The sequence below is a fragment of the Rhagoletis zephyria genome, unplaced genomic scaffold (assembly GCF_001687245.7).
Source record: "Rhagoletis zephyria isolate East Lansing unplaced genomic scaffold, Rhagoletis_zephyria_1.1 Rzeph_scaffold_00001, whole genome shotgun sequence".
NCBI lineage: Eukaryota > Metazoa > Arthropoda > Insecta > Diptera > Tephritidae > Rhagoletis > Rhagoletis zephyria.
The window spans coordinates 1947373-1974814 of NW_016157085.1; the positions used below are offsets into that span (position 1 = coordinate 1947373).

At 37.5% G+C, this 27442-nt stretch overlaps 3 protein-coding genes and 3 non-coding genes across 6 annotated transcripts; 3 read left to right on the forward strand and 3 right to left on the reverse strand.

The window, feature by feature from the left end:
- Positions 1-1339: 1339 nt before the first annotated feature.
- TRNAM-CAU (transfer RNA methionine (anticodon CAU)) lies at positions 1340-1412 on the reverse strand. Its single transcript has one exon. It is a non-coding gene; the product is annotated as a tRNA-Met (tRNA).
- A 1444-nt stretch (positions 1413-2856) lies between these two features.
- TRNAR-UCU (transfer RNA arginine (anticodon UCU)) lies at positions 2857-2929 on the forward strand. Its single transcript has one exon. It is a non-coding gene; the product is annotated as a tRNA-Arg (tRNA).
- A 179-nt stretch (positions 2930-3108) lies between these two features.
- Positions 3109-3181, forward strand: TRNAR-UCU (transfer RNA arginine (anticodon UCU)). Its single transcript has one exon. It is a non-coding gene; the product is annotated as a tRNA-Arg (tRNA).
- A 331-nt stretch (positions 3182-3512) lies between these two features.
- On the reverse strand, positions 3513-4027 carry LOC108363253 (small integral membrane protein 12-A). The gene is made up of 2 exons (XM_017616590.1): positions 3750-4027; positions 3513-3699 (listed from the first exon to the last, which is right to left on the reverse strand). Exons 1-2 carry the CDS (start codon positions 3877-3879, stop codon positions 3566-3568), a joined length of 264 nt encoding a protein of 87 aa, XP_017472079.1. The 5' UTR covers positions 3880-4027; the 3' UTR covers positions 3513-3565.
- A 316-nt stretch (positions 4028-4343) lies between these two features.
- LOC108362483 (anaphase-promoting complex subunit 10-like) lies at positions 4344-5328 on the reverse strand. Its single transcript, XM_017615514.1, has 3 exons — positions 5052-5328; positions 4750-4986; positions 4344-4683 (listed from the first exon to the last, which is right to left on the reverse strand). The coding sequence occupies exons 1-3, from the start codon at positions 5167-5169 to the stop codon at positions 4490-4492; spliced, it is 549 nt and encodes a 182-aa protein (XP_017471003.1). The 5' UTR covers positions 5170-5328; the 3' UTR covers positions 4344-4489.
- Positions 5329-5826: 498 nt separating this feature from the next.
- LOC108362411 (probable trafficking protein particle complex subunit 13 homolog) lies at positions 5827-8280 on the forward strand. The gene is made up of 6 exons (XM_017615405.1): positions 5827-5970; positions 6020-6205; positions 6281-6482; positions 6546-6858; positions 7416-7544; positions 7611-8280. The coding sequence occupies exons 1-6, from the start codon at positions 5931-5933 to the stop codon at positions 8055-8057; spliced, it is 1317 nt and encodes a 438-aa protein (XP_017470894.1). The 5' UTR covers positions 5827-5930; the 3' UTR covers positions 8058-8280.
- The last annotated feature ends 19162 nt before the right edge of the window (positions 8281-27442 follow it).

A 27442-nucleotide genomic window follows, 5' to 3' on the forward strand; every position in this document is an offset into this window, starting at 1 on the left:
TGAGGGCTTTTTCTTGCATAATTTCCACACAGCATTAGTTTTTCGGCAGTTTTTAATAGGTTTTTGGATCGATAAATTTTGGTGTAGCCAGAATGCCTCTTTCGGCAATATCCGGAAGTTGCGCCGGAGCAAACCCGGGTGCTCACTGCGAATCGGAATAATTTTAATCGTCATATTTCACTTTATTCTATTAACTATGATGTCTTCTTTCGTTTTCGTTCACAAATAAATGTTTTCCGCCAATGATTTGAATTTTTAATAATTTCTCGTAATTTTTCAAAAGTGCAAAAACACAATTTTTGTGCTAACTGAAATAACATGTAATACAATACAATTTGATCAAACTGCTGATAGCAAAAGGAAGGTTATTTCTCGTACTACAAAACCAAGCTATAAAATGTTTAGAAAAAGTAAGTTTTTTTGCGAGTTATCGACCAAAATAAAAGTGTGTCCAAGAATGCCCCGACTTCGCCTACTCTGGTTTCTGGTAAAATATGTTCACTTTATTTTGTCGGCCGTGTTGTAGATTTAGTACAGTAAGCGTGCTTCCAACCTCTCAAAGGGTTACTATAATTACATTAAAACAAAGGTGGAAATAAAAATATTAATTAACTTATTAAAAAAAAACTCAATGAATAAAAATGCGCAAAAAGGCAATATTGATTGAAATTATGACAGGTGAAGTAACAAGATCGAAAAGAAAGATTTGACACCATCTTATTTGAAAGTTTACTCTTAAAAATTGTTATAAGATAGCCAAGTGTCAATAAAATAAAGCGAGAATGCTTATAATTTGACCTTGATAAATTGAATGTAAAAATTGGATACAAAAGAAAATATTTTCGAGCACTTAATATTTTCCTTCAGCTTCTTTAAGGTAGTCTGTGCCAACTGGAGCCAATTGGAAATTCCAAATGAAGCCAAATTTTCTTCTCCACCTAGTGTAACCATCGCAGCGGCGGCCTTTGCATCGCGACCCGCATTGAATACTTTCAGATTCTTATTTCTTATCTCGTCTTTTACAAAATATTTGTTCAAGCAATTTTCGTATGTACGGATATATTTTTGTAAATATATCTTGCACATAAACGAGCATATAAATCTACATAAAAATTGCTATTAATCTTCCTGGTTAAAAAAATATGATTTGCTTAAATAATAGAGTTTGCAAATTAGATCGAGTGTGGATTTTTTGTTTCGCTAGGTGTAACTAATTTAACTAAAGTGAAGCAATGAAATGTAAAGTTGCAAAACTTTTAAAAGACAATGCAAATGTAATTGAAGTTTATTTGTGTATAACATTTATTTTTCTGTATAAAAAAAACTTGTAAAAAAATTATGCCCCGGGTGAGGCTCGAACTCACGACCTTAAGATTATGAGACTTACGCGCTGCCTACTGCGCCACCGAGGCTATGCTAACTGGGCGCCTATAGCTGTATAAGAACAGAGCTGCCAAAAAGTGTGTGTGTGTGTGCGCGCGCGCGTTTATGATGCTTGAGTTAGAATATGATAAACAATGCCGAAATCAAGGACGTATATTACATGGTGAGCCACAAAAGTGAAGGCTTATTTACCTGATTATTCTATTTCTAACTGGAATAAAAAATTTCGTTAATGCCACAATTCATAAAATATAAAACTGATCAGGAGAGAGATTCTGTAACCAGTTAGCGACAATTTCGTATCGCTATCGCAATTTTTGACGCATGATATGAATGTTTTTGCGTCAAAAAGTGCGATAGCGATTCGTAATTTGCCGCTAACTGGTTCCAGGGTCCGCAGCCAGAAATCCCAGGGGTTAATTTCAGTAGTTAAAAAGTCCTTCCGAAAGGCGTTCCTAAGAGTTATTCGTTTCTCCTTTCTTTTTTGAATGGACTGACACAAATTGAAGGGCTTCATCGTGCGCTACCCATGGAAGGCCTTCCATTGCATTGTTTGTGCTTTTATAGGACGTACTTCAGACGGCCTTTTGAAGGAGTTCTTTTAAAATTGCTTCTTTAATTTATAAAAACCATACATCTTGAAGCATTTGCTTAAGGTTTATAGCGAAATATGTGTTATTGCAACTTAAAATGTTTATTCAAACTCATTTTTAATGCTAAATAATATAAATTTATGCATTCGCGTAAATTGCAAATGGATAAGCTCTTCTAGAAGGCATGCAAGGAAGCACTTTTTTCAGCCCTTCGAGGGTAGGCTTTTAGAATGAAGGCCTACCTAAATTATCTTCTGGGATGTTTTATAATTAGATAATTTTATTGAAAGTGTCATTTTGTAAAGTTATACAATATTTAGTACTAACGTCTACAAATTTATTTTCTTTTGATATTAGATTACAAATTGATTTTTTTTTATAACCTGGAAAGTTATACTTCATTGTATCAACGAGCTAACTAGTTTTTCTAACCTTCTTTTGATAACGTTACTGAACGTTGCTGAGAATATATCAATGTCTGTGAGACGTATGATGGTTTTCTTGTTATAATTTCGTGGTAATATCACTACGAATATTTTTTCCAAATATAGATTTTTAAATTTTTTTTTTTGTATGCAGACGATATATTTAATTTAATATTTATTTGTTCCAATTTACAACAATCTAGTTCCCACAATTTTCAAGAAAAAGAAATATGTTTTCTTATACAATTTTCGGATTAAAATTATCCTTCCTATTAATCAATCCTAAAATCCAAATAAATTTACTTTTACAAGAAAATCTCCAATACTTCAACTTTTATTTTTATTATTTTTTATGCTTCGCGAACACACCCTGTCTTTAAAAATCGTGCTATGAAACACCCTGCGATGGCACGTCAGCAGTTTCGAATAAGTCATTTTGCAACCACCGACCACTTGTCCCTTTGGCGCAGAGGATAGCGCGTTGGACTTCTAATCCAAAGGTCGCGGGTTCGATCCCCGCAAGGGATGTCATCTTCATGGATGTATTTTTTTTAACTTTATTTAATCTTTATTCAAAAGACATTGCAAACACCAATTACATGTACACATTTTTTAAATGTGAATTTTGTTTCCGATCATGTTATTTTGCAGGATAATCTCTGCATAAAACACAGCTGTGCGGGTTAAATAGCTACGCGCCACCATTCGTCCCTTTGGCGCAGTGGATAGCGCGTTGGACTTCTAATCCAAAGGTCGCGGGTTCGATCCCCGCAAGGGATGTCCTTATTAATAGACAGGACTTTACATACATATGTATATATGTATGCACGTCTAAAGTCAACTTTTTCTGTTACGGAATATATATTTCAAGTTCGAATTTAATTTCTAAGAAATTTTTTGATGTGCTATTAGCGGTAAGTACATATCAAATCCAGTTATTCCCATAGAGCAATGAACATTTAATGCATTTAAAAGCTTTTCACAAACAAGTGTTTATATTTTCTTTAAATTGCGGTTTTTACATAAAAATAATAACATTCATCCTATTAAGATCCTAACATGTAAATTAAAATCATGCTTTCAACAGACACAAAACATCAGTTGGCTTCAACTTTTTTATTAGCCTGTCTAATTTCAGAAGATATTTAATATCTTGCTGGTAGTTCACGTCTTTGGCTGCAAAGAAGGGGATAGATTCCTTTCCAGAACATTCGTATTTAACCGCAACTTTTCCACGCCTGTTGGGTCGGTCAACTCTTCCTCGGCCAAGCGTTCAGCGCGACACTCTTGTATAGATTCTAAAATAAATATAATTTTATAAAACTACTTTTTTTTTATATGTACTTACTGCTATATGGCGTGTATCTGTCCGAGAGCTTTCGCTCGAGATTGTAACCAATGAAACCCACAACTGCAGCAATAGGTAGCGTTATGTAGACAGCATTGCGGCGCAGTACCGCCATGATAATGGGCCACATTTTTTACTATTTAAAATTTTGTACTTACTATTAAAAGGGCCGGATTCTTGTTATGATTACACAATATTTATTATGTTTTATCACGCTCAAAATATATCTATATAAAACCTTGCATTTGCTTGCCGGCGTACTTAAGATAATCAGCTGATTCTGCTTCGAGCCATTTTTGACGTTTTATATTCCCGCTTATTCGTGGTTTTAGCACCACCCTGTGTCTAATTTGAATAACGCGCTTGAAAATGTTTTTCGCGTATGTACAAATTGCGAGTGTTAACATAATTGGACCAATTAATTGTATTTACTATAGTGAAATATAAACAAATTCAGATTGTTTTAAGTTTTAGTTCTGTGTTTTGTAGCTTATACAAAAACTGAGTTATGGAGTTTAAAGAATACAAGCAGCAGCTAGTGAAAGTGGCCGCGGCGATATAAGCCAAATGCAAGGTGCTTGCAACACGCGCAAATCAAAAGAATTTTTATGTTTGCTTGAGTACTATTTAGCGGTAAGTTTTTATTGTATGCTAATATATAAAATATTGTAATTTTTTATCATTTGAGTCTTCCCCCACATCCCCGACGAGTTCACACATATTTTATTACGCCAGCTCCCTTATCGTATGGTATCGTATTTCTTAAAACTAATTGAAGTGAATTTCTCCTTTGAATTTTCAACTGGAGCATGTATGCGTATCTGGCGCAAATGTGTGTCGCGTCCATTCTGATGATTTGCTACAATTGCAATTTGCAACATGTATATGCGCACGGGTCTAGATTTTCCATTTTCTACCTGTATCGCAGTCCAACCTGAAATGTAATTGGCGTGAAATATGTTAGTTTTTAATTGGCCCCAGAAAACCTTCAATTACTCACCTGTTGGCTCAAAAAGCTCATGATTTTGTAACTCTTGCAAGTCATTGAAGTTCGAGCCAGTTCTTAGCGAAATGCGTGAGGGTGTATAGCTCTCATCGAGTTTGTAATCGGCATATAAATACACTGCACTAATTCGCGTCTTGCGATGAAACTGCACATTGACTAAATGCGGTAGTTGGCCATCAGACTGCCAATAAGTGTCGATTATATTATCACGCAGACGTTCAACGCCAAATCCTTGTGGAGAGAATTTTTAGTCTTACACATGTAAACTGAATATATATGTGTGTGTATATATATACCTGGCTTGCAAGACGACAGACTCCAAACAGCTTGGTTGCCAATTTCTCGCACAGCTCCGGAACGTTCAAGTGGAAGCGGATCTTGGTTACTGATCTCCTCATCGCCGTTCCCTTCCATTTTGACGAAAATTTATAAAAAGGGTTGGTCCTGGTCGCGGTTCAATTATATTTGTGGCTGTTCAAATGAAATATTTTTGTTTGTTTACGCTGTTCAGAATGGAAAAGAAATGTCAGAAGAAGAAAACCGCACTAGTCAGCTGTTTTGTGTTTTCCTCTTATCGGACATGCGCCATGCTTATCGGATTACTGCTAGGGTTGCCAAAATAAAATTACAACAATAAACGATTGAAGGGGTTCGCCGATCTAAACAACAACAACAAGAACAAAACGTAATTAAATTTAAAATGCCTATAACTAAATATAAGTGGCTAAAATATTAAACTATGGTTTGAATTGAGCTTTCGTAATTTACTATTAGCTTAAATATTTTTCAGAAATCCATTTTTAGTGTAAGCAAAGAACGTAAATCTATAAAAAGAGACAACACGTTATAATTGTAGCGAGTGTTAACATCAGGAGCGCGCCCTCTACGTTTTACCCAAATACGTTTCTTGATTGGATGGAAAGAGAAGGCATGCTCCTGATGTTCACACTCGCTACAATTATAACGTGTTGTCTCATACATTCACAATCTTTGGTGTAAGCGAAAAAATCCTCCAAATCGTCTTGATTGTGCAATATTTTCATTTTCATGATATGGCAACTGCCAACTTTATTTTGCGTTTGGTCTTTGACGTTTGCATTTTTAAGTTGTTAATAAATAGCAGAATTTATTTTAATTTCCATCTGTAATGTGTAAAAGCAAACATTGAGATTACAATGAGTCTGGAGCAGGGTGAACATTTGTTGGCGTTGAAAGGTAAGTAGCCAGATATCTGTATAATACAAAGTAACCACTGTTCTTGTAGTGATGCGCCTCACTAGGCCTACACTCATCGGCCCACAAGTGATTTCCTGCGAAAATCGTGATTTGCCACAACAAACCTTTCGTCGCCGCATGCTGGAGCATGACAGTACAACTGTTGCGGGGGCGGAAACTTTAGCAGCGGGACAGTTTATGCTGTTGCCACAGTCGTTCGGTTCCATATATTTGGGTAATTGAACTGAATGGGTATATTTTGCCCCTTTCTTCAGTTACATACGTACAAATCAATATGTATCTTCTGCAGGTGAAACATTTGCCAGCTACATTTGCGTGCACAACTGCACTACTTATTCGGTTGAAGGTGTTACGGTAAAGGCTGATTTACAATCCAATACTACGCGCATTAATCTGCCAATGAATGAAAAGCAGACGAGTACCACACTTACGCCAGACCAAACGTTGGACGATGTGATACGCTATGAAGTAAAGGAGATTGGCACACACATGTAGGAGAACATGCAACATGTATTGCAGAGACTTTCTTATTTGTTTATTCTATATTTTTACAGCTTGGTATGCGAAGTGAACTATACCACGCCTGCTGGGTTTCCACAATCCTTTCGCAAATTCTTTAAGTTTCAAGTACTTAAGCCACTTGATGTAAAGACTAAATTCTATAATGCAGAAATGGATGAGATCTATCTGGAAGCGCAAATACAAAATATAACCACTGGACCTTTTTGCTTGGAGAAAGTCGAGTTGGATAGCTCTGAACACTACACCGTTACCCCACTAAACACACTATCCAATGGCGAGTCGGTGTTCTCATCAAAAAATATGCTGCAACCTAATAATAGTTGCCAATTTCTGTACTGTATTAAGGTAGGAAAAGTTGCATATCAGCGCTGATACTGCAATACAATTCGTTTTCTTTTTGTTGAAGAAGAAGTTGAAAGATTATAGATAAATGCAGCCATAAATCCTTCTTGCTTTTTGTTTTTTTTTAATTTCGAAGTGCAACTTGGATTTATTAGTTAACTTAAAAGCAACTCAATTTTTGATTCGGAACTAGCACTCGGTATTTTTATAGATTTTTTTGAGAGTTGTTTTGCACTATCACTGATGATGTGTACATATATTTCTGTGTTTGTAGCTTATGTCGGGAAGCTGGCTTTAGTATAACGTGGCATTCCCTTTATTCTTTACACGACAAGGAATTCTTTGATGATCCTTAATAAGAATATCGACTTGCCAGTATCGGAACTATTTCTGCACGTTTATTAGCCAAAAGTTCTTTAACGGCTCGGCGCCAGAGAGTCATTCGCAATCGTATGCTGCGAATGCCACATTATACTGAAGCCAGCCTTTCGTCATAAGCAACTATTCCATACGAAGACGTATTTAAACATTATATACAACGTAATTTACTTATTGTTTAGCCTAAAGCCGAAATTGCAAAAGATATTAAAGCCTTAAGGCAAGCAAATACCGTTGGCAAATTGGATATTGTATGGCGTTCGAATCTTGGCGAAAAGGGCCGCTTGCAGACCAGCCAGCTTCAACGTTTGGTAACTATTTTTAACATATTAATAAACTTATAGATAAGTATTTTCATATTCATAATACCCTTTCAGCCTTTCGAATACAAAGATGTGCGACTTGAAGTGATTGACGCACAAAATATTGTCAAAATAGGTGAACCCTTTACATTTGTGTGTCGCATTACAAATACCGCTGAACGCGTAATGGATTTGATGGTCAAATTAGAGACACAACTTGAATTCGATTGCGAATACAGCGGTGCAGCTGAATTTTCGATTGGTAAATTAGCACAAGGTGAACAACGTGAATTTCCGCTCACAGTCTGTCCGGCACGTTTAGGCCTTATTAAAATTAGTCCACTCTTGCTGACAAATGTACTGCAACAGGAACAATATATTATCGATAAGGTAGTGGATGTGTTTGTTGTCGATACGGATTATCACGAGGATGAAGCATTCCAAGTAAATAAATTTGTACGTTACGATAATGCATTGTCAGCGGAAACGGAGGAGCGCACACTGCAACTGCAAGTGGTGTGAGAAGCTGGAAGGCTAAAAAGGAAAATACTATGCAGGCAAAGTCAGCACAAGTTGTATTGCATACCATACACTAAAGGCACCACTTATGTACATGAGTGGCTGGAAATGTCACTATTCAAAGTATGGAACAGTTAATGGCAATTTTTAAAACTAAATATTAATTAATAGCGAATCGTTGTATTATTATAATGTAATAATAACTATAAATAAACTTATTAAAATGTTTAGTTTCTTTCAATCCTTATAGCTATGAAAAATAATTAAATTTTCTTCTTAACGCGTTAGCAAAAAATTGACAAGTTTTCAGAACATCACTCGAACTTTTAACCCTAATCGGAGCACACATTGCCTATATAAGTGTGTACATACATATGTATGCACACATTAACTACATATGTATGTATATATGCATCTATGGACATGTCGCACGCTTAATAATATATAAAAATTTACATTTTGTGAGAAAACCCAATCAAAGTGAGGTATGAGTTCAACCTGCTGCAGTAACCAGAGCGCAGTTGGGCTATGGTGGCCCGAGTCTCCCGAGGCCGAAGAAGTTCTATCTCGTCCAAATCTGGTGGTTGTATGTCCAGAACGGCATTCACAGGTCGAGTCTACATAACTCGAGACTGCCTCTCTGTGAATGCCGTTCAAAGCCTGTCGATGAGCTGTCGGGTCCAGAGGTTGTTTGATGAACCTCTGGATTTCGTCCGTCAGTTCGTAGAGATGCTTTCTGACGTGACTGGGCGAGGGCTCTTCTGTAAGCAGTTGTCTGTTTGGGTGACCACGTCTGTGGTTCCCAACTAGAAACTGCTTGCAGAGCATTGTGTTATGCTCCTTAACGGGGAGTATATGGGACTCGTCGTGCAGGTGATGTTGCGGCGACATTAGAAGGCATTCTGTCGCTGTCCTGAGTGCCGTGTTTTGGCAGTGTGAAGCTTCATCCACTGCGTCCTACTAGTCCCCGGTGACCACATGGGCACTGCATAGCTCAGAACCGGCCGGCCAATCGCCGTTTCTTTGTCTTTTCCCCAGGTGCTGCCGGCTAGCGACTTGTGGACCTTGTTGCGGCTTTGTACTTTGTTGACAATTGCGGTTGTATGCGCCGAGAAGGAGAGTAGACTGTCGAAGGTTGCTTCGAGGATCTTCGGGTTCGTCTGTTATGCTAGACATATTCTCCTTATCAAAAGTATTAATTTTATGATGAAATCTCCAAAAACGTAACTTTTGAATTACATATCCATATTATTAAACGTGCTATCTATCGAAAATTATACAGTGCCGGACAAAAGTATTGGCACAGAGAATTTTTCGCAATATCTGAAAAGTTTTTCATTCTAATTTATTTTCGATAATTTTTTATAAATATATAGTTCGTCCTACACCAAAAAACATAAAAACGAAATCTCTAAATTTTGTGCAAAACTCAGGAAAATTCAATAAATTTGCATACTTATTTGCAACTTTCTATTCAGATTTTTTAGAAAAATTCTAAGTATGCAGTTTTATAGCTCAACTAATTTTAGTATAACAAAGTGGAAGCTTGAAGGTGCTAAAAAATCGCATTGATTTTTGGCAATTTTTTTTCAGTCAGGTTCTTCCGTACAAAGTATGTTCGACAATTTTTTTTTGTATGGAGAAAATGAGCAACACCTTCTACTAAAAAAATGTCCAAAAATCAACGCAATTTTTTAGATACTTCAAACTTGCACTTTGTTATACTAAAATTAGTTGGGCTATAAAACTATATACTTAGAATTTCTCTAAAAAATCTGAATAGAAAGTTGCAAATAAGAATGCAAATTTATTGAATTTTCCTGAGTTTTGCACCAAGTTTAGAGATTTTGTTTTTATGTTTTTTGCTGAAGTACGAACTATATTTTTTTATTAAAAAATATTGAAAATAAATTAGAATAAAAAACTTTGCATATATTGCGAAAAATTCTCTGTGCCAATACTTTTGTCCGGCACTGTATATTTATACACACATATGCATATATTTCAAAATATTTATTTTGTTGGGAAAAACTAACCAAAGTTTGACCAAGTAGTTGGTTTACAAAAAAACATATGGACGACGCTTATCTTCACCATTTTTCTGGACTTTAGTTACCTTTTAGACTGAACATATTCTCCTTCTCAAGCTTATATTATGAAATATCAAAATTTTGAATTAATTCTGTGTATTAAGTTCTTAAATTCTTAAAAAAGTAAAATAGTTCTTTGTACCCTTCAAAAGTTCAATGAATGTAATCGTTTATTGAAATTATTGCATGTCAAAACAAAATTAAAGCTTTAGTACTTATTTATCAGCCAATTTACAACTTCGATAATGCGCTGCAGTGCACTCAATAAAAGCTGATTTGCATTCATTAAGAAATTACATATCTAAATTTTAAAAGCAGTTTCGCATGCGCGCACCATGTGAACATTAGGCCAAATACATACTCGAATACATACATATCGCTAGTTTAGAGTGAAAATCTGCCAAGTCCAATTATGAAAATTTTACAGCAGAGGAAAAAGCTACCCAAAATCTTTTTTACAAGACTTGAAACTTGAAACTTAATTTCAAACCCGGTGACAATGGCAATGTGAAAGATAAATTAATCCGATAGGTGGAGCGTTGTCGAGATATTTGAAAAATCCGTATTTATAGACCGATATGGTTCATATTTGGAATGTATATTAGAAAGAAATAACACCACTAAAAATTTAGCCGCTAGGTGGGGCCTACATAGGTCGATTTTTTTTTATTAATCACTATGTATACTTCCAAAGATATATTACTAGAAATAAAACTGAAAATTCGCTTCGGATAAAATTATCTTTGAAATACATTTATGCAGGTTTTATGTACAGTATGTAATTAATAAATACACTTTTTTCATAAATTGCACTTTATTTAAATAAAATTAACAAGGAACTTACTTCTTACTTCTTTGTAACTTTATTTCAATTCAAAAGTTATGACACCAAAATAGTCAGAAATTAGTCAGTCTGGTTGAATGGTCCCTGAATCATATTTATAACGAAAGAAAGACTCTTTTAAGACTCATAAATTCTGAGCACTCAGAAATTGTTTAAAGGGTATGTATGTATGTATGTACGTGAATCTCCTATAATCAATTTGCTATTTTGGGTAAAAAATGCCGATATATTTGTTATATGACTTAATTTTATTTTTTATCATTGTATCGCCATTTCGCCTCGTAAATCTTGAATTTGTTTGAAGCGAAATTTACGATTAAGCAAATGTTTGCTTGTCTACGCATTTTTAAATATGTAACTGTCTGCGGCAGACTAGCTGGATGTTGTTCGCAATTTGCTTTATTTTTTATTTTTCACTTATTTAAGTGTCCTCGATTGCTTGCAGGTGGCTGCTTTTAAGCTCGCTGCTTGGAAGCTGCGTTAGTGGCGTTGGTGGTTGGTGTAGGTGCGGTGGATGGTGGTGCTGATAAGTTAGATTTATTTATAAGCCTTCGTAGAGATGTTTACAAGCCTGTATGCAGTTGTGAACATAATATATGTATGCACATTAGGGTGGTCCAAAAATGCATGCGAAAAAAGTAAAGTGGGAATTTTATGTTCTCACCCCCTAGGATTGTTCTATACCGAAAAAAATATACCCCTATTTTTTTTTTATTTTGAAATCAAAAAATATTTAGAGTTCGCTCAAAGCGCCCAAAGTTTCCCATGTATTTTTATATGGGAAAAATGGTATTGAATTTTAAAAAAAACAATAATTTTCTTTCAGAAAACTAAAAGAGTTTCTGCAGAAGATTTCTAATAATAATACCAAATTTTTTATTTAACCATTTTTTCATCGCAAATATAATTTATAGGTCCGCCAAAAACCCGCAAAAACCCCGAAAAATGCAATGGTGGGGACAAATAAAAAATCATTGGTATTAAAAAATGGTTAAATAAATAATTGGGTATTATCCCTGTAAGTCTCCTGAAGAGAACCAGAGTTTTCCGATCGAAAAATATTGATTTTAAAGAATTCTATGCCATTTCTAGGAAAAGTTGTTTTTTTCCCATATAAAAATACATGGAAAACTTTGAGCGCTTTGAGCGACCTCTAAATATTTTTTGATTTTAAAATAAATAATAGGGGTATACTTTTTTGATATGGAACAATCCTAGGGGGTGAGAGCACTACAATTCCGACTTTAATGGGTTTGTACCACCCTAATGTACATATATTTGTGTATGTATGTGAGCACAGTCATGTGTGTGAGATTGCATTTAGTCGATGTATGTATGCAGTTTCTTATCGCATGTAAAATAAATCCCCAACTGTCATTTACATGTTTTATTCAACTGCTGGGGTGGGGGGTGTGTGCGAGCGGTAGATGGCTTAACTATAAAGATATATTGAATATTTAACTCGCTAATATGCTTATATCTAATTCCCATGCTGTTATATCAGCGACATTCGCTTGGCTTCTTCCGGTTGGCAGCAATTTTTACTGAAAAAAATGCTGTGTATAAAGCAAGGCAATTTAGAAAAAAAACTATATATTTTTTTGTTGTTCAACAGAGTGGTTACATTTTTCGTAATATCTTCGGCATTTACAGTCGAATCTTAAAGTATGATATATTGATATTTTTGTATTTAGAAGAAATTTTTTTGTTCCAAAGTTCGTTGACCACAAGCACCCCATTGTGGTACTTACCTACCAGATCTCAGTTTTTACCACCCTAATGCCAGCAAAGTAGAGCTCGCCAAAAAGCATTAAACTTTTGCTAAGAAAGTAGTTAATTTGATTATATTCCAGTAGAACTATATAACAAAAAGTGTCATTCCCACATGTATGTACATAGATGTCACCAAAAAATATAAAATGCCAAATTTTTTTTTTTCGAAATAGCCTTGCAAAAATATTTCAGTTTCAGGGTTGTACGGCGAGCTTTTATATTTGCTTGGAAGGGGTACGGTCAAAATTTTATCCCAGCAACTTAAGATCTGTTCATAGAACATGACGTATAAATAAACAGTTCTTGAATATTTTATCAAAAAATTAGTCTTTCCTTAAAAATTAGATGGACTGTAATTATGTAGTAATTCAATGTTACTTTTAGATTTTTAAACCAAAAAGATAGTGGTGAAATGAAGTAAAAGGTAAACAATATTTCTTAATATTTTGGCTTCTTTCGAAATTTTTGGGAGATTTGATCAAAACGGGGCCTTAAGACTTTTTCAGGATGTTTTATGACATTTTGTATGTCACTTTGAATTCAAATTGAATGGGGTTGAAATTCCCAGACCTTGTCTGATTATTGTTAAGTTTAAATGACAGTATGCCCAGGTAATGTTCCGTTCCGCCGGAGTCAGTCTAAAGGGAAAATAATATTGAGCCAAAGAGTTTCAGCTGGAAAGTTAAGAGGTGGTTGGTGTCACGCTTCTAGAAGATATTGAGACCTCCTCTCTCCAGTAGGAACTAAATAGGTGGACAGCGAGTTGCCTACATAAGCTGTCAGAGTCATCTGTGCTTTTTCTAGATCAAAAGTGGAAGACTAAAAAACTTAAAGACAGCGAAGTGAGCCGGAGTAGAAAGTACTCCGACGCGGTTGACTGAGAGCGCAAACATACCCTTACCGATTTCGAGCGCTCCACTATTGCGCTCAAATTCTGGATAGCGGCCTGGCTACCTGTCTGATTAACGCAACACCCTTCAGCACTGAGTCTACCGCTTCCTTGATAGCAGTTATTTCCGCCTGAAACATACTGCAGAAGTCCGGAATCCTGAACATACTTTTGATGGAGAGCTCCTGACAAAAGACGCCACCACCAAACCTGCCTCCAAGTTTTTATACGTTCGTAAAGAAATTCACTACCCCCCTTTTTCCAGTAGCCCCGCCCGATCAAGTCCTCTCTTGGTGATAGAGAAAGGAGCAATTGGGTCCCATTTCGGTGGCACAGTAATCTATCCGTTCAGGGGCGAAATCAAAGACCTCCAGAACTACAGAATGTTCAGCTTTCGAGCCAGTTGACCTACCTGAGCCTAATTGCAGTTTGTGCTGCAAAAGTTCCACCTGACAGGGAAATTCTGGCTAGCTGAATATCTTTTGTAAAATAATTGAAAGACAGTAGGAAGATAGCTTGATATGTTTCGTTTCTGCTGGCACGAAAGTCTTACAAAAAAAACTCCTTGGTAAAGTTTCATGGTGAAAAGCTCATTTGACAGAGCTTAAATCCGCGCGTTGCTCCAATAGTCCCAATGGCCTAACGAGCAAAGCGAGTCCTCGGGCAGCGAAATTTGTTTCCTTTTTTAAATTAGTTTTGTTTCCTTTTTCAAATAATTTTGGTTTGTTTTATTTTGACAAGCTTTTATTATGTTTCACCTGTGTGTAACCAACTTTTGCAATCAATTTTCAATCAAGTTTCCGATGAGCTAGAGTCTTGAGACTTTAAACTAAGCTCAGAACCCGATGACAATGCAATGTGAAAGACGAATTAATCCGGTAAGTGGCGCGGGTGTACAGATATTTTAAAACCCCGTATTTATGGACCGTTGTGGTACATATTTGGAATGTATATTACCATCGTGAAAAGGAATAACTGCACAAAAAACTTTACCTTTATAGGTGGCGCAGGAGTCGAGATATTTGGAAAACCGGTATTCACGGTTCGTTTTTTTCTTTTTTTATTTATAATTTTTTTTTTGATTTTGTTAAACATTTTTTTTTTATATAATTTATTTTTAAAAAAAGTTTTTTAAATTTAAATTTTTAAATTTTATAGTTTTAGAAAGAAAAAAAAAATTTTATTTCAGTTAATTTTTAGGCAGCTATTTTATATTTTAATCTTCTAGTTAAATTTTTGCGTTTTTTAATTTAGTTTCCCTCTAGTTTTTAGATTATATTATTTTAAAACGACTTGTTTTAATTTGATTTAATTTTTATGAACCCTTTTTCATTTTTTTTCTTTTTTAATTTAAATTTAAAACGTTATTGTTGAAAATCCGGTTTTTAATAAAATCAAATTTTTATAAACTTCCAGAATTGGCAGATGTCTTACGAAAGACTTTTGTATTTCGAAAGACTGTGGTTAGTTGAAAGAGTTGCCAGAATCGCCCTGTAAGACTAGACAAATCTGGCACCTTTTGCCTTCTGACATTCCCTCGCCATCGGTTTGTATAAAACCACCACATCTCAAGTAATCAGGAAAGTTAGTTTCCTTTTTTATCAAGCGAGCGAGCAAATATTTTGGTATTCAATGATAAATTTTAGTTTTCTTTGCAAAACCGTTAATAATATTTTTATGACTGCGAATGCTTCTAAAAAAACTCATCACTCGTCGTCGTTGCACGTCTATGCAATCACGTGCACATTTTCTCTTAATAACGTCGTATCGTTGGACATTTTCCCATTTTGATTGAGTATCAATTTTTAATGATCGCCTCAATTCAGCTATAAGGGAAAAATTGTTTTTGTTTTGTGGCAAATGCTTTTTAATGATCCATTCAATGCGCATTGCAGCGGCTGGCGATAAAGCAATTGCGGCCATAAAGCCGGAAATATAAAAATGCGCCAAAGATTATGCCAGTTTTTATAACTGCAATGGTAGCAACGGCGGTGGCAACGTTGGCTATGGCAGCGGTGTCAACTAATGCACGCTAAAACTATGTCCACAATTGTGCGCAATTGCGTGCGCTTTCAAAAGTTCGAGTATGGATGCGCAGGCGCTCGAAGGAGGACGTCGCTTCAAACGGCAATGAACGTTTGACACAATGCGGATGCGCTGACTTTACGCAATTTTTGCTTTTGATTGGCTGCAGGCGTAGATTACTTGAAGGAATTCATTGGTTAGACAGTTGCTTCGATGCTCGTCCATATGTATGTTGTTGGATGGCCGCGTGCAGTGGTTGGGCGCCCAGCGGTAGTCAAACGCATGCACGCATGCGCGCGCACTCACTTGGGAATAAATTAACGCTGGAAATATATTAAAGTTCGCATCGTTTGGCTGTACTTTCCCCATGTTTTTATTTATTTATTTTACTTACTCGCTCGCGCCCATCTACATTGCGACGGACGGCGCTCATTTTTATCACTGCGTGTAATGCGCTTTAATTCACCGATCACAAATAACGACAAACGTATGTATGCATGTCCGTATGCCCGTATGTGGCTCGTCAATTGATTTTGAGTGCAATTGCTTTCCACACACCGCGGCGCGGACCCTTGCGCTATTCTACTAACATCTTCTTCTTCTTCTTCATATTGCCTTTAGTGACGCATTTGTGTGCACGCGGAATTTAGTCAGCACGTCAATTGCGCGTAATGCAAAAATTCCATAACAACAACGCGTCGCAGCGGCGGCAGCAATGGCATACATACATACGAATTTCTGTTGCGAATGCGTTGCAACGCCATTTGGGCATTTATCGCTTCCGCGGGTAGTTAATCCGTTGTGCCGCAGCCATCGCTAGCTCTTCATCTACAGTTAATGACACATTAAAAGCGACTGCCATTACACATATCCGCTTGCATTGCTGCTGATGTTGATGCTGCCACTGCCGTTGTGGCGTTGCTCCAATTCAGTGTTGTTGCCATAGCGCCGCCGCCGTTGAATAGAACGTCCTTTAGTGACACTTTGACAACTTAATTCTGTCGCTACGCTTAGCAATGGCGGCGAGTGGAAGATCTCCTTTCGAAGCAGCAGTCATCTGCAGCTTTTGCACACAATTGCCTATATCTACATACATACATACCTACTTGGCCTTTAGTTACGCCTTTGATGAAACCCTCATCAAGTCGATATAATTAAGTAGTTTTCCATCAGTTGGGGCTATCATCCTGCCTTCTGTCCTTTGCATTGTCCCCGACTGTCCCTATGTTGGTTAATCACTTTGGCTAAGTGTAGGGGAATTTATAGCGGCAAATATGCTTTGTCACTGGAATGAATGCGCTCGCTCATTTAACCGGCAGCCAAATGAGCGATAAACAAAAGGAAACACTTTGAAACATTACAGCTCATTAATGGAGTCATTGCAGTTGCTAAGAAAGGAGGTTAGATTTGGAATATGCTTTCAGAGCTTCGACATTTATTTGATATCGCTTGGTTGTTAGAAACTATAACTGTTTTTGTCGTTCAAATATAGCAGGCTAGCCGGTCATAGTGGTGCGCGGCTTCACCGCTGACGTTTGATCTCTTTCGGGTAATAATAGGCTGGCGCTTACACATATGTATGTATGCTAGTGTTTGGCCGATCTTCTCCCCCGATTTGTGGCGTGCGCCTTGATGTTGTCACACAAAGGGAAGGGACCTACAGTTTTACACCGACTACGAACGGCGATTATATTTTTACGAGGAGCATGACAGAAATACACTCCCAGGTTTGCCATTGCCTGCCGAGGGGCGATCGCTGTTAAGAAAATAAAGTTTTTTATTTTTTGATGTTGGGTTGAACCGGGCATCAACCCAGGCCCTGTGGAATGGCAGCGTGCACTGCTACCCACTACACCAAGCGGCCGCCATTGCCATCATACCTTATCGAAATTGGAGAATCGGTGACTTATTGGGAAATTTTGGCGAAGATAGTTGAAAGTCCTTTATAAAAAAATTTAAAGGCAGAAGGCTAGCTGGTTTCAAAGATTTGGTTTATTCTGGCTAGAAAGTCTTACAAAAAAGCTCCCTCGCCAACTATCATGGTGAAAAGCTCTTTCGACAGAAAGCACTTGTATATCCTTTTGTTTGCGCTGCTGCAACAGCCGCAATAGTCGAGCGAGCAAAGCACTGGGGTGTCATTCGAGAGATTCGAGGTTGGGCCCTCTGACAAGCGGATTTTTTTATATATATATATTTTAATTTTTTTAATTTTCTTTTAAGTTTTAGATTTTATTGCCTTAAAAAGAAACATTTAGATAATTATATATTTATTTGTTAAATTTTTTAAAGTTTTAGGAACTGATCTATGCTTAATAAATTTTTAGGTTATATTCCTTTAAAAATATATATTTTTTTAATATCAATTAATTTTTTGAAACATATTTCTACGTCTGTTTTTAATTTACTTTTTGTAATCAGATTTTGTTTTAATTTTTAGATGTTATTATTTTAAAAATAATATTATTTTTAACTTTATATAATTTTTATACAATTATGTTTTTTTTTTGTATAAGTTTTTATAAAGTTTTTTTTAATTTTTTGCGTATATGTATTACTTTAAAAAGAAAAATATTTTTTAACAATTTCATTTTTAAGATCTTATTTTATTTATGTTTTCTATTTTTAGTTTATTTACTTATTTTTTTTTTAAATTAAACTTTGTAAATACATTCTTAGATTTTATTATTTAATAAAAAAATATATTTTTTTTAAAGTAATTTTGTTCCTTTTTTGATTTCGTTTTCTTTTATTTTTAATTTTTATTGTTTTAAAAATAATTTGTTTATTATAATTTCATTTAATTTTTAGAAAAAATTTTTCCTCTTATTTTAAATATTCGATTTTAATTCTCTATTATTTAAAAAAAAAAAAATTATAATTGCATTAAATCTTAAGGACCTTATTTTATTTATATTTTCTTTTTTAATTTATATATTTTTTTAATTTTAGATTTTTAAAAAAAGAAACACATTTTGTTATTATTTATCATTTAATAAAAATTTTTTTTCTTCTTTTTTTCCCATAATTAATTTGATTCTCCCTTACTTTTTAGTTTTTATTGTTTTAAAAAGAAAAACATAAGTTTTTTCAATTTAATTTTATTTATAGAAATCTCTCGCTAGCGATCTTTCAATTAGTCTTTCCAAAGACTAAGAATGAAAACAGCTTTCAAGTTAGTTGCCAGAACGGATATTTGTCGTACGAAAGACTGTGACGAGTTGAAAAACAGTTGTCAGAATTGCCCTGGTAGTTGCTTCAAATAACACGCCCCAAGAGAGAACATCTACCCAGCAAACACAGTCTCTAACGTTAGAGAAATTTGGATTTCTACATTAGATAACTAGGGTATTTCTCTAATCGTTCTCGAAGCGATGACGAAGTTAGAGAACTACATTAGAATTCGATTCGAGAACGATTAGAGAAACAACGCAAATTCAAATAAGTTAAATAAGCAATATTCCAAATGAATGAATCACAATTTTTTTTAAGTTCAAATAATTCATTATTATTTTATTGCAAATACATTTAATAAAAATTTTACAAACAAAGCGTTTTATTTAATAAAGCAAAATAGCAGTTTGAAATTCAAATTCGAGTCCCATTAGAGATCAACATTAGAATTCGATTAGAGAATTTATATTTTCTCGAGTCGAGAACTATGTCCCATTTTTGTTGAGATTGCTATGATTCTCGATAGTTTTTCGAGTCGATCTCAAACGTTTGAGATTGGAGAATGTGGCTAGTTCTCCAATCATTATCTAATCGATAACTAACCTCAATGTTTGCTGGGTAAACAATGTCACACGGCAACTGAGAGATGAATTTGGCGGTTGTTTGGCTTTAGAATACTCGTCATACTCATCAACCATTCTTAAAAAGTATTCCTTGCAATAGGCAAACAATGTCTCAGGCGCGGCTGCTGCTTTTCTGGCTAAGTTGTCTGCGACCTTGTTTCCCTTTATTGGCCATTTCCCAGGACTAGAAGCTATAATTAAACCGTTTATCAGTTGTTGGCTTAACCTGCCCAATTCCGAAAAAATTCCTTTTTATAATAAATGCTTTAACCCCAAAATTATTTTACCAAAAAGCCACCTAAGAGCTCTTCAATACAACGTCAATGTCAAATAGCGCTTGATCGGGCACCAAAATGAGACTCTGAAATAAAAAATATTTAATGCTGCGACCAAAAGAAAAGAAAAACCGCACCCTAAGACGACATTTCCGTCAACTACTTTGTTGCTGGACATGTAAGTTAAATTGTAGACTGTACGCTGCGCGAAGCTGGGCTGGGCTGGGCACGGGTTAACGCTTTTCAACACACAAGTGGAATTGGAGCAAACTCAAAGAACGGCGAATTATACCCGCATTTTTGGTCAGAGCGCAAGCGCTGCAATGTCGGAATGCGAGCGACAACGCGGAGACAGCAAAAGACAATGCTTTTCGCAGTTATAGCAGCTAGCTAGCAGCTCACCACTCCAAGCTACTATTATTATTGGCATTTTGGCTTTTTACCTTAGCGCGTACAATTATTACAATTGTCGTTGTTGGTATTGTTGTTGTTGTCCGTTGTTGCTTGTCAATGCGGTAGTGGTCGCAATGGAATGACATAATTGCCTCCCAGCGCTTTGTAGTGGCTCCTGTGTGTGTGTGACGACGGTTGTGGTGCACTGCGGCGGCAGGGCTAGAGGGTGGTAGTGGTAGTGGTGGCGGTGGAGTGCAGAGTGGCAAGCGAACATTGTTGTTGGAAACATTTTTCCTAAATTGACATAATGACAGATGTACCTGTGTGTGCCAATAGCAAGAACAAATGCTGCAGTAACAAAAACAAAGACAATACCAACAACACCAAACATAAAAAAGAACAATGAGAACAATGCTTAATAAACGCTGACGCTGGGGTTGCGCCTAGCAGACAAGAAGCCAAAAGACAGTACCACTGGCGACGCTGCAGCTGATTGCTAATACGGCCGCTACTGCTGCGGTCGCTTGTTGTTTTTCTTATTGCAGCAACTGCTCGTTAAGTGAATTGCATAAGAATTTTGTCCGCCGCCACTGCCACAACCTCAACCAGCGCCACCATCTTAGCCACTGCTTAAAGTGGCGATCTGTACCGCAATGGCGGCGCAAGCGACACGGCGAGACAACCAATGCCACCAGTGCCGTCACTCTGCTCTACTTTGCTTCATTCGAAATTTAAATATTCGATACAATTCGTTTGTAATGCGATTCGTCGTTTGCAATTGAATTGTAAATTCAGTTGTCGTCGTTGTCTGCCATCGTCTGCCGTTCAGCCTTTTGCCTCCCCCACTTAGCTGACGTTGAACGTTGGAATTGGTGGAAAATCTGTGCTGTCGCCATCACCACCGCGGGTAACTTTGCTTTGGAGCGCGTACAAGGCCTCATTAGCGTAATGCGGTTGCAACTCTGGCGGTCAGCATGTCCAAGTGTCCGCTTGTTTCCGGTGCATCCAGCATTCAGCGCGCCCACATCCAATCGTATGGAGAGAGTACCCGCCCGTTGCATGGATTATGGAGCACAAATGTCGTCATGTCATTGCCGAATGCTGCAATCTGGCGCTTTCTAATGATCGCCGCCTGTCAGACAGTCAGATAGTCAGACAATAGGATAGTCAGATAGTCGGGTAGTGAACGTGCGTGCAGCGTCATTGTGCCGTTAAGGAAATTTTAAATGGCAGCTTATCGCTCTGCTTTGATTATTGGTTGCCCTTGTTGTTGGCGGGCCGTTACGGGGAACAAGGGGACGTTTTACCGATTCGCTGTTTCAATTATCTTAATCGGCTGTTGAATGAAGATGTGATTAAGTAATTTACGTTAGTATATTCTTCTAAATAAGTATAAGAGAGTAAACAATTAGAAAAAATTACTGACTTTTTTTGAGGAAGCCCGATATCTGGTCGTCATTCTGGACCGAACGCTAAGCTGGTGCCACAGTGTAGAGGAACGTGCTAGTAAATCAATAGAGTAATGAGGGGTAATATCAAGAGCCAGCATGAAGAGGGAATGTATTTTACACCCTCTTTACCTTGAGAACTGATGTAACTCTTGCGTAGCACTTGCTGAGTCTTTGACTGCATTAATAGACAAAAATCTGTCCATCCCTGCAATAAGGAATAAGCTAAGCAAAGTTCAAAGGGTGGCATACATGGCGGTCACAATGCCTACTAAAGTCCTAGAAACCTTGCAAGCAGATACATATATCCCTAGATTTCTATGGCAAACTACAGGCGAGTTGTAATGTAGTTAGATTAAACGAGTTGATAAAGTGTCGCGAAACGAGGTTCAGAATTATGAAAGATCTTCCAGGCAAACTTTAAGTGCTCAGTCTGCAGAGTAGCGCCATTAGCTCTGAGGATGAACCTAGAATTGAACAAGTATCCTGATTATGTGGCCGTATACACCTATGACCCCAAATTCAACTCGAATCCCAGTTTTTGGTTGCCAGATTTCTGCAGCATTTTCACGTTGAACCAGTGGCAATCAGAGAAGCTGCAAGGTAACTGATCGATTAATTTCTTAGTCAGCATGCAGAGCTGTGTTCCTTTGTAGTCAAGCCGCTATTAAATCACTTGATTGCGACAAATTCACATCAAGTATAGTAAGCCAACATCAAGGAGTGTCTGCCGGTATAATTTAAATGAGGAGGCAAGGAGGGGGCATCACGGATAAATTATGGGCGCCAGACCCCAAAAAAATAAGAGACAACTGCATGGCACATGAACTGGAAAGGAAAGGAACCCTTTTGTCCGTAATTTGTGACACATTCAATGGGGATATTCCGGTATAATCTTGCAAAATCTGCCTGGAAAATTACGTTTTTCGTAACTCTTCCGATTAGTGCGGTCACTGAATTTGTCATATATTCGGGGCTACTACAGACCACTGCTTTATAAACGGCCTGGAAACTCCGGCTTTAGGAGTGCAGTTGCATTCAGCCAATTGTGGTGTGAGACACTCATTAATTATGGCTTTGTTCCGCTCATCATTCACAGTAAAAGCTTTACCTGTGTTGTTCTCAAAAAATAGTGGACCGATGAGATCTGCAGAGTAAACTCCACGAAATACAGTGACTTTGAGTGTATGTCACAGTTTCACTGCCCTAAAAACCAAAATTTTGTTACTTATGTTTCTACAAAAATGAAATTAGGACTCATAACTCATGATCAGAAGAGTTAAGGTACATCTTCAAATCTACATTCAAAATGCACTCCAAAGATGACCGTGAATACGCCACTTGTGTCGCCTCTGGTCTGGTTGAAGTTGTTGGGGTTTCCCCCACATCTTGAGCCACACTTGAGTAAACGTTTTAAGGACTGTGATTTCGTGAGGGCAAATAGAGATGTGTACAACAACTCAAGAGATGCGATGGACGGGACAAGGCAATAAGACAATAGGACCTTGAGACGTCTACTACAGCTCTCATCTAAAGTGTCACAGGTTGGATGTCGAAGTTTTCACGCCCCGGTGGAGGAGAAGGATAACGTGATCGCTTTTATAAGCGCTGCTCCCGCCACGATTTTAATGAACAAAAAATTACCTTTGGTGAAAAGCTCGAAAAATTTAGTATTTCCCAAATAACCGCTGATAACAGACTGAGACTGTTCGAATTCACTGGGGTCTGAAATATACTTAGTAGTCTATGCAGATTTTTTAAGCCTAATCGGTTTTGTCATCTGAGGGGATTTTGTTTCAAAAAGTTCTTTAAGAAACTATTTTTATTAATAAAAAAACTCCATATTTGGAGGTATTTTCAAATCGGTCCAGCTCGCTTAAATCTTAATATTTTTCCTAAATATTTTGGTGGACGTCTTAAAATAATAACTTTTGTAATCCCGGCGGAAAAACCGCAAACTTTTTTGGTGATGCAGTCTAATGTACATACATATGTATATGTAGTTTCTTAGGTTATTGAAGTTTGCACTTAACTATTTAAAATTTTTTATTTTTTTTTGTAAATAATTCCCTCCTAGCATTCAAGCCAAACTTTCTCAAGTTGTTCCTAATCGTCCATTCACTGCTAACAAATGTTGACAACAGTCCATTTGTGCAACGCCATTGAACCCATAATTATTCAACAAAAGCAGCAGCAAAATATTTGTTGCGCATTCGAAGGCTGCAGGCACTCTCAGTATCATTCGTCAGTGAAGCGAAAGCAACTCACCAGAAGCATACCTGAAGCGCCTGCGAAATATTCGCTTCCCTTAAATAGAATTATAATGACGGCCAATTAATCATTGTAATTAGCGCTTGGCGACTGCAGTGATCTGTAGCGACGGAGGAAACTCTTGCATCGGCGACGGCGAGATGCTCACGTTGCGTTCAAGAAATGCAAAGTGGCATTTGCGATCCTGGTGTAACGATGCAGAAAAAGCAGGCACAGAGACTAAAGAATGAAAAGCCGTAAAAGGTAAGATGGTGAAACCGAAATGGACGGAGATAGCTTAGGCTCTTCGGTGTTGTAAATCAGAAAAGTTGTGGTTGTAGCGACATTCGACTGAAAGTTGTGGACATAAAACTTTATCTTTATATTTTAAAATGCAATTTTATTGTTAAAGCTATACACTGATGTTTAGCTTATTTAATATAACAAAAGTAGTTAGACTTGCTGCCTATTCTTCTATCCTTCCATCGTCTTCTTGATTGGTGATGTAACCGCCTAAGCGATTTTGGCCGAGTCCAATAAAACACGCCAGTCGTTGCTCTGCAAGGGGTCACAAATTCTTCTCCACTTAGTATTCTTATCTTAGAGTATACCTACCTCTGGAACGGAACGGACAACTGGGAAAAATTTTATTTACTGCACGGACGCTCTTCAACAGGACCAAATGTAGCCGATGTAAGGAAGACTGGAACAAATAGCGAACCAGATTTAAGTAATACTAGAGTAGAATTAAGGATGCAAAGAAATAAGCCTGGAAATAGTTTTGCGGAACGCTGGGACCACAAATGAGGCGTCGAAGCTCCGCAAGGTACTAACCAGGTCGGACGCGACTCTGGGAAGTGTCTTGAGGCCAGGAAACCCTTGAATGTCTAATAGACACCCACTTTCTAGGTAGCACGGACAGTAATTAAGTGACAAATCGGCCTTGTCTTCCTATAGAAGAGGTTTTAGCTAGGGCTATAAAGTCTTTGGATCCGTCCAAAGCAGCGGGATAGGACGACGGCGTGATGCCCGCTATGTGACAATACTCATGTGAGAGTCTGGTGTCTCATTTGATAAGCATTTTTGAATTCTGAGCACGGAATTCAGCGCCCTATGGTGGGATGGATTGACTCCATATTCAATAGCAGAATAATCAACGTGACCATAGGCACAGGATCTGTGAGAAGGAAACCACCTGGAGCACGCCTCAAGGGGTTGTATTATACCTTATCCACTGGCTCCTGGTGGCCAACGAAGTTCTGGAGATTTTTTAAAATAATGTGATATCTCTAAGTATGCCAACAAGAATGAATTGGGGTTTAACCTCCAGGACGGAACTGGCATTGTTTGCTAAAAAAAACAAAAGTAGCCACTTCTTCTCAGCCGAAATTAAAGGAAACTACTCTGAATCTCTCCTCCGAGACGAAATACCTCGGAATTATTATGGACTCCAAATTGAAAAGAAAAAATAAATTTAGGGGAGAGAGCCAAGAAATTTCTAGCAGCATACTACACATGCAAAAGAACCTTTGGAAAGCAATGGAGACTATCACCAAACGTCACCTATGGGATGTACTCCAAAGTCATCAGACCGATTTCAATCCACGGTCCTTAGTATCGTGGAGGGCTTTAGAAAAAGGGAATAACAGGAAAATAATAGGCAGAGTGCAAAGACTCGCATGCCTGGGCATATCGGGAGCATATTTTCACCCATTGTACGTACGGTCGCAACAAGCGCCTACAGCCTCAGAGAGGCCAGTGCGCGGAAGGCAACAAATTTCGGGCATCCAGCAATACTGAATGAAATAAAAAGGGGCCGGCTCAACTGAATTAACGCTGATATAGAAGCCAGCACTGATTACATTACGCTTGTTCAATACTAAGGTACCTATTAGGTTCCCGACCAGAGAATAATGCGACGAAGGACTGCCAGTAGCAGAGGGATGATGGACCGGAGCCGGTGTCTACTCGAAGGATCTGCAGATCAACCGAACGACTGCAGTGTCTTCCAAGCGGAGATCTACGACATAGAGAGTGCGGCTAGTATTGTACTTAGTAGCTCAGTTCCAGAAGACAAAGCTACTATTTTTGTCCACAGTCAAGCTGCACAGAAGGCAGTAGGATCTAAAATAGTGAAATCGAGAGTTATATGGTAGCGTTCCTGATCCGTATGCTGTGTGACTCTATGCTGGTTTCCCAGACAAAGCAATATTAAAGGGAATAAGTCGGCTGATTATATGCGGGTCAGAGATGCTAATAAAAGAAGCGCATAGCTCCGTACCACCACCATTTAGTGATCACGTTAGGAAAATTGATGAATACATCGTGGCCGCGACTAATGACTTGTGTATCAAACGGAAATACTGTGAGATCACAAGATTATTATGGCCGCGGCTTAGTAGAAAAAAGACGAGCGACGTACTGAAACTGAATAGGTCTGCAGTAAGAGTCCTTACCGGCGTCATCAAAGGTGGCGAACACCAACAAGTACTCTCTGCAGAAGCTGGCGTGATGAGGATAAAGGAAGAGACAATGGAGAGAGCCAGATCTACAGAAGATGCATCTCAAGCACGTGGGTTCACGCTTCTTCCACAGTCTGGGCGCAGTAACGGATGTGGAACTGTGGAATTTCCTCGGCTTATTAAAGGATAGTAATTGGTTCAGTAGAATAATGACTTGAAATTACTTAGCTACTCTCTTGGCTTATCTACTCTCCTGGCACTCGCTTTAAGAGGGCACCCACAATGTACGAGTGAAAGTATGGAACGACGACATCACCAATCTAGCGGAGCCGTTGTATTTTAATACAATGCCAAATAGCTTTATAAAGCTCATACAGCTCTTTATTGCGTTGTCTGCGGTATTCGGCGTAACAAGTAAAGCCTCCAAATCTTCCGTAGTCTACCCAGTCCAAAGTAGATTTGTTCGCAAAAGTGACTTCAAGTCTGTCGCTATTGTTAGTGTTAGGAAATACAATCATATGTACATACTTTACCTTATCCAATGTCAGACCCATTCGCTTTTATTGTCTACGACAGAAGTCATTCGACTGTAGATCCATGGGGAGGCGTCGTCCATCAAGCAGATGTCTTTTATAACAACGATAACATATCGAAACATTGGTCACTCCAGTCGAAATAGCGTGCCAGATCTTCTCGAATCTAATCTCGGCAAGATGTGCCGTACTATCTTACACGTGTTTTCTGCAGATCATATTCTACTCACTCGATAAAGCTATTCTCCAGCCAGAGTTTGCTAAATCAGAACAGAATACCCGCAATATGAATGACACTAATCGAAGACGAGGATGTTTGCTTTTCCCCAGTTTATCCGCCATTAAGTTGTCTGATATACGATTGTGGCCCGGCACCCATCTAAATCAGCCGAATGGAACAATGACTTTCCATATTTAATGCCCCTTCTCTAATGCGCATCATTATCGACGTTACCAAATATGTAATTTTCATGCAAATTTCGATTGCCATCAGCGGTATATAAATATGTAGATATTCTGTTACCTCGACGTTTTTCTAAAAACTTGTGAATGACTGAAAATTAGGCTTCTAATATCCTAAAGCCATTACAATTGCTTTGCACTTTTCCACAT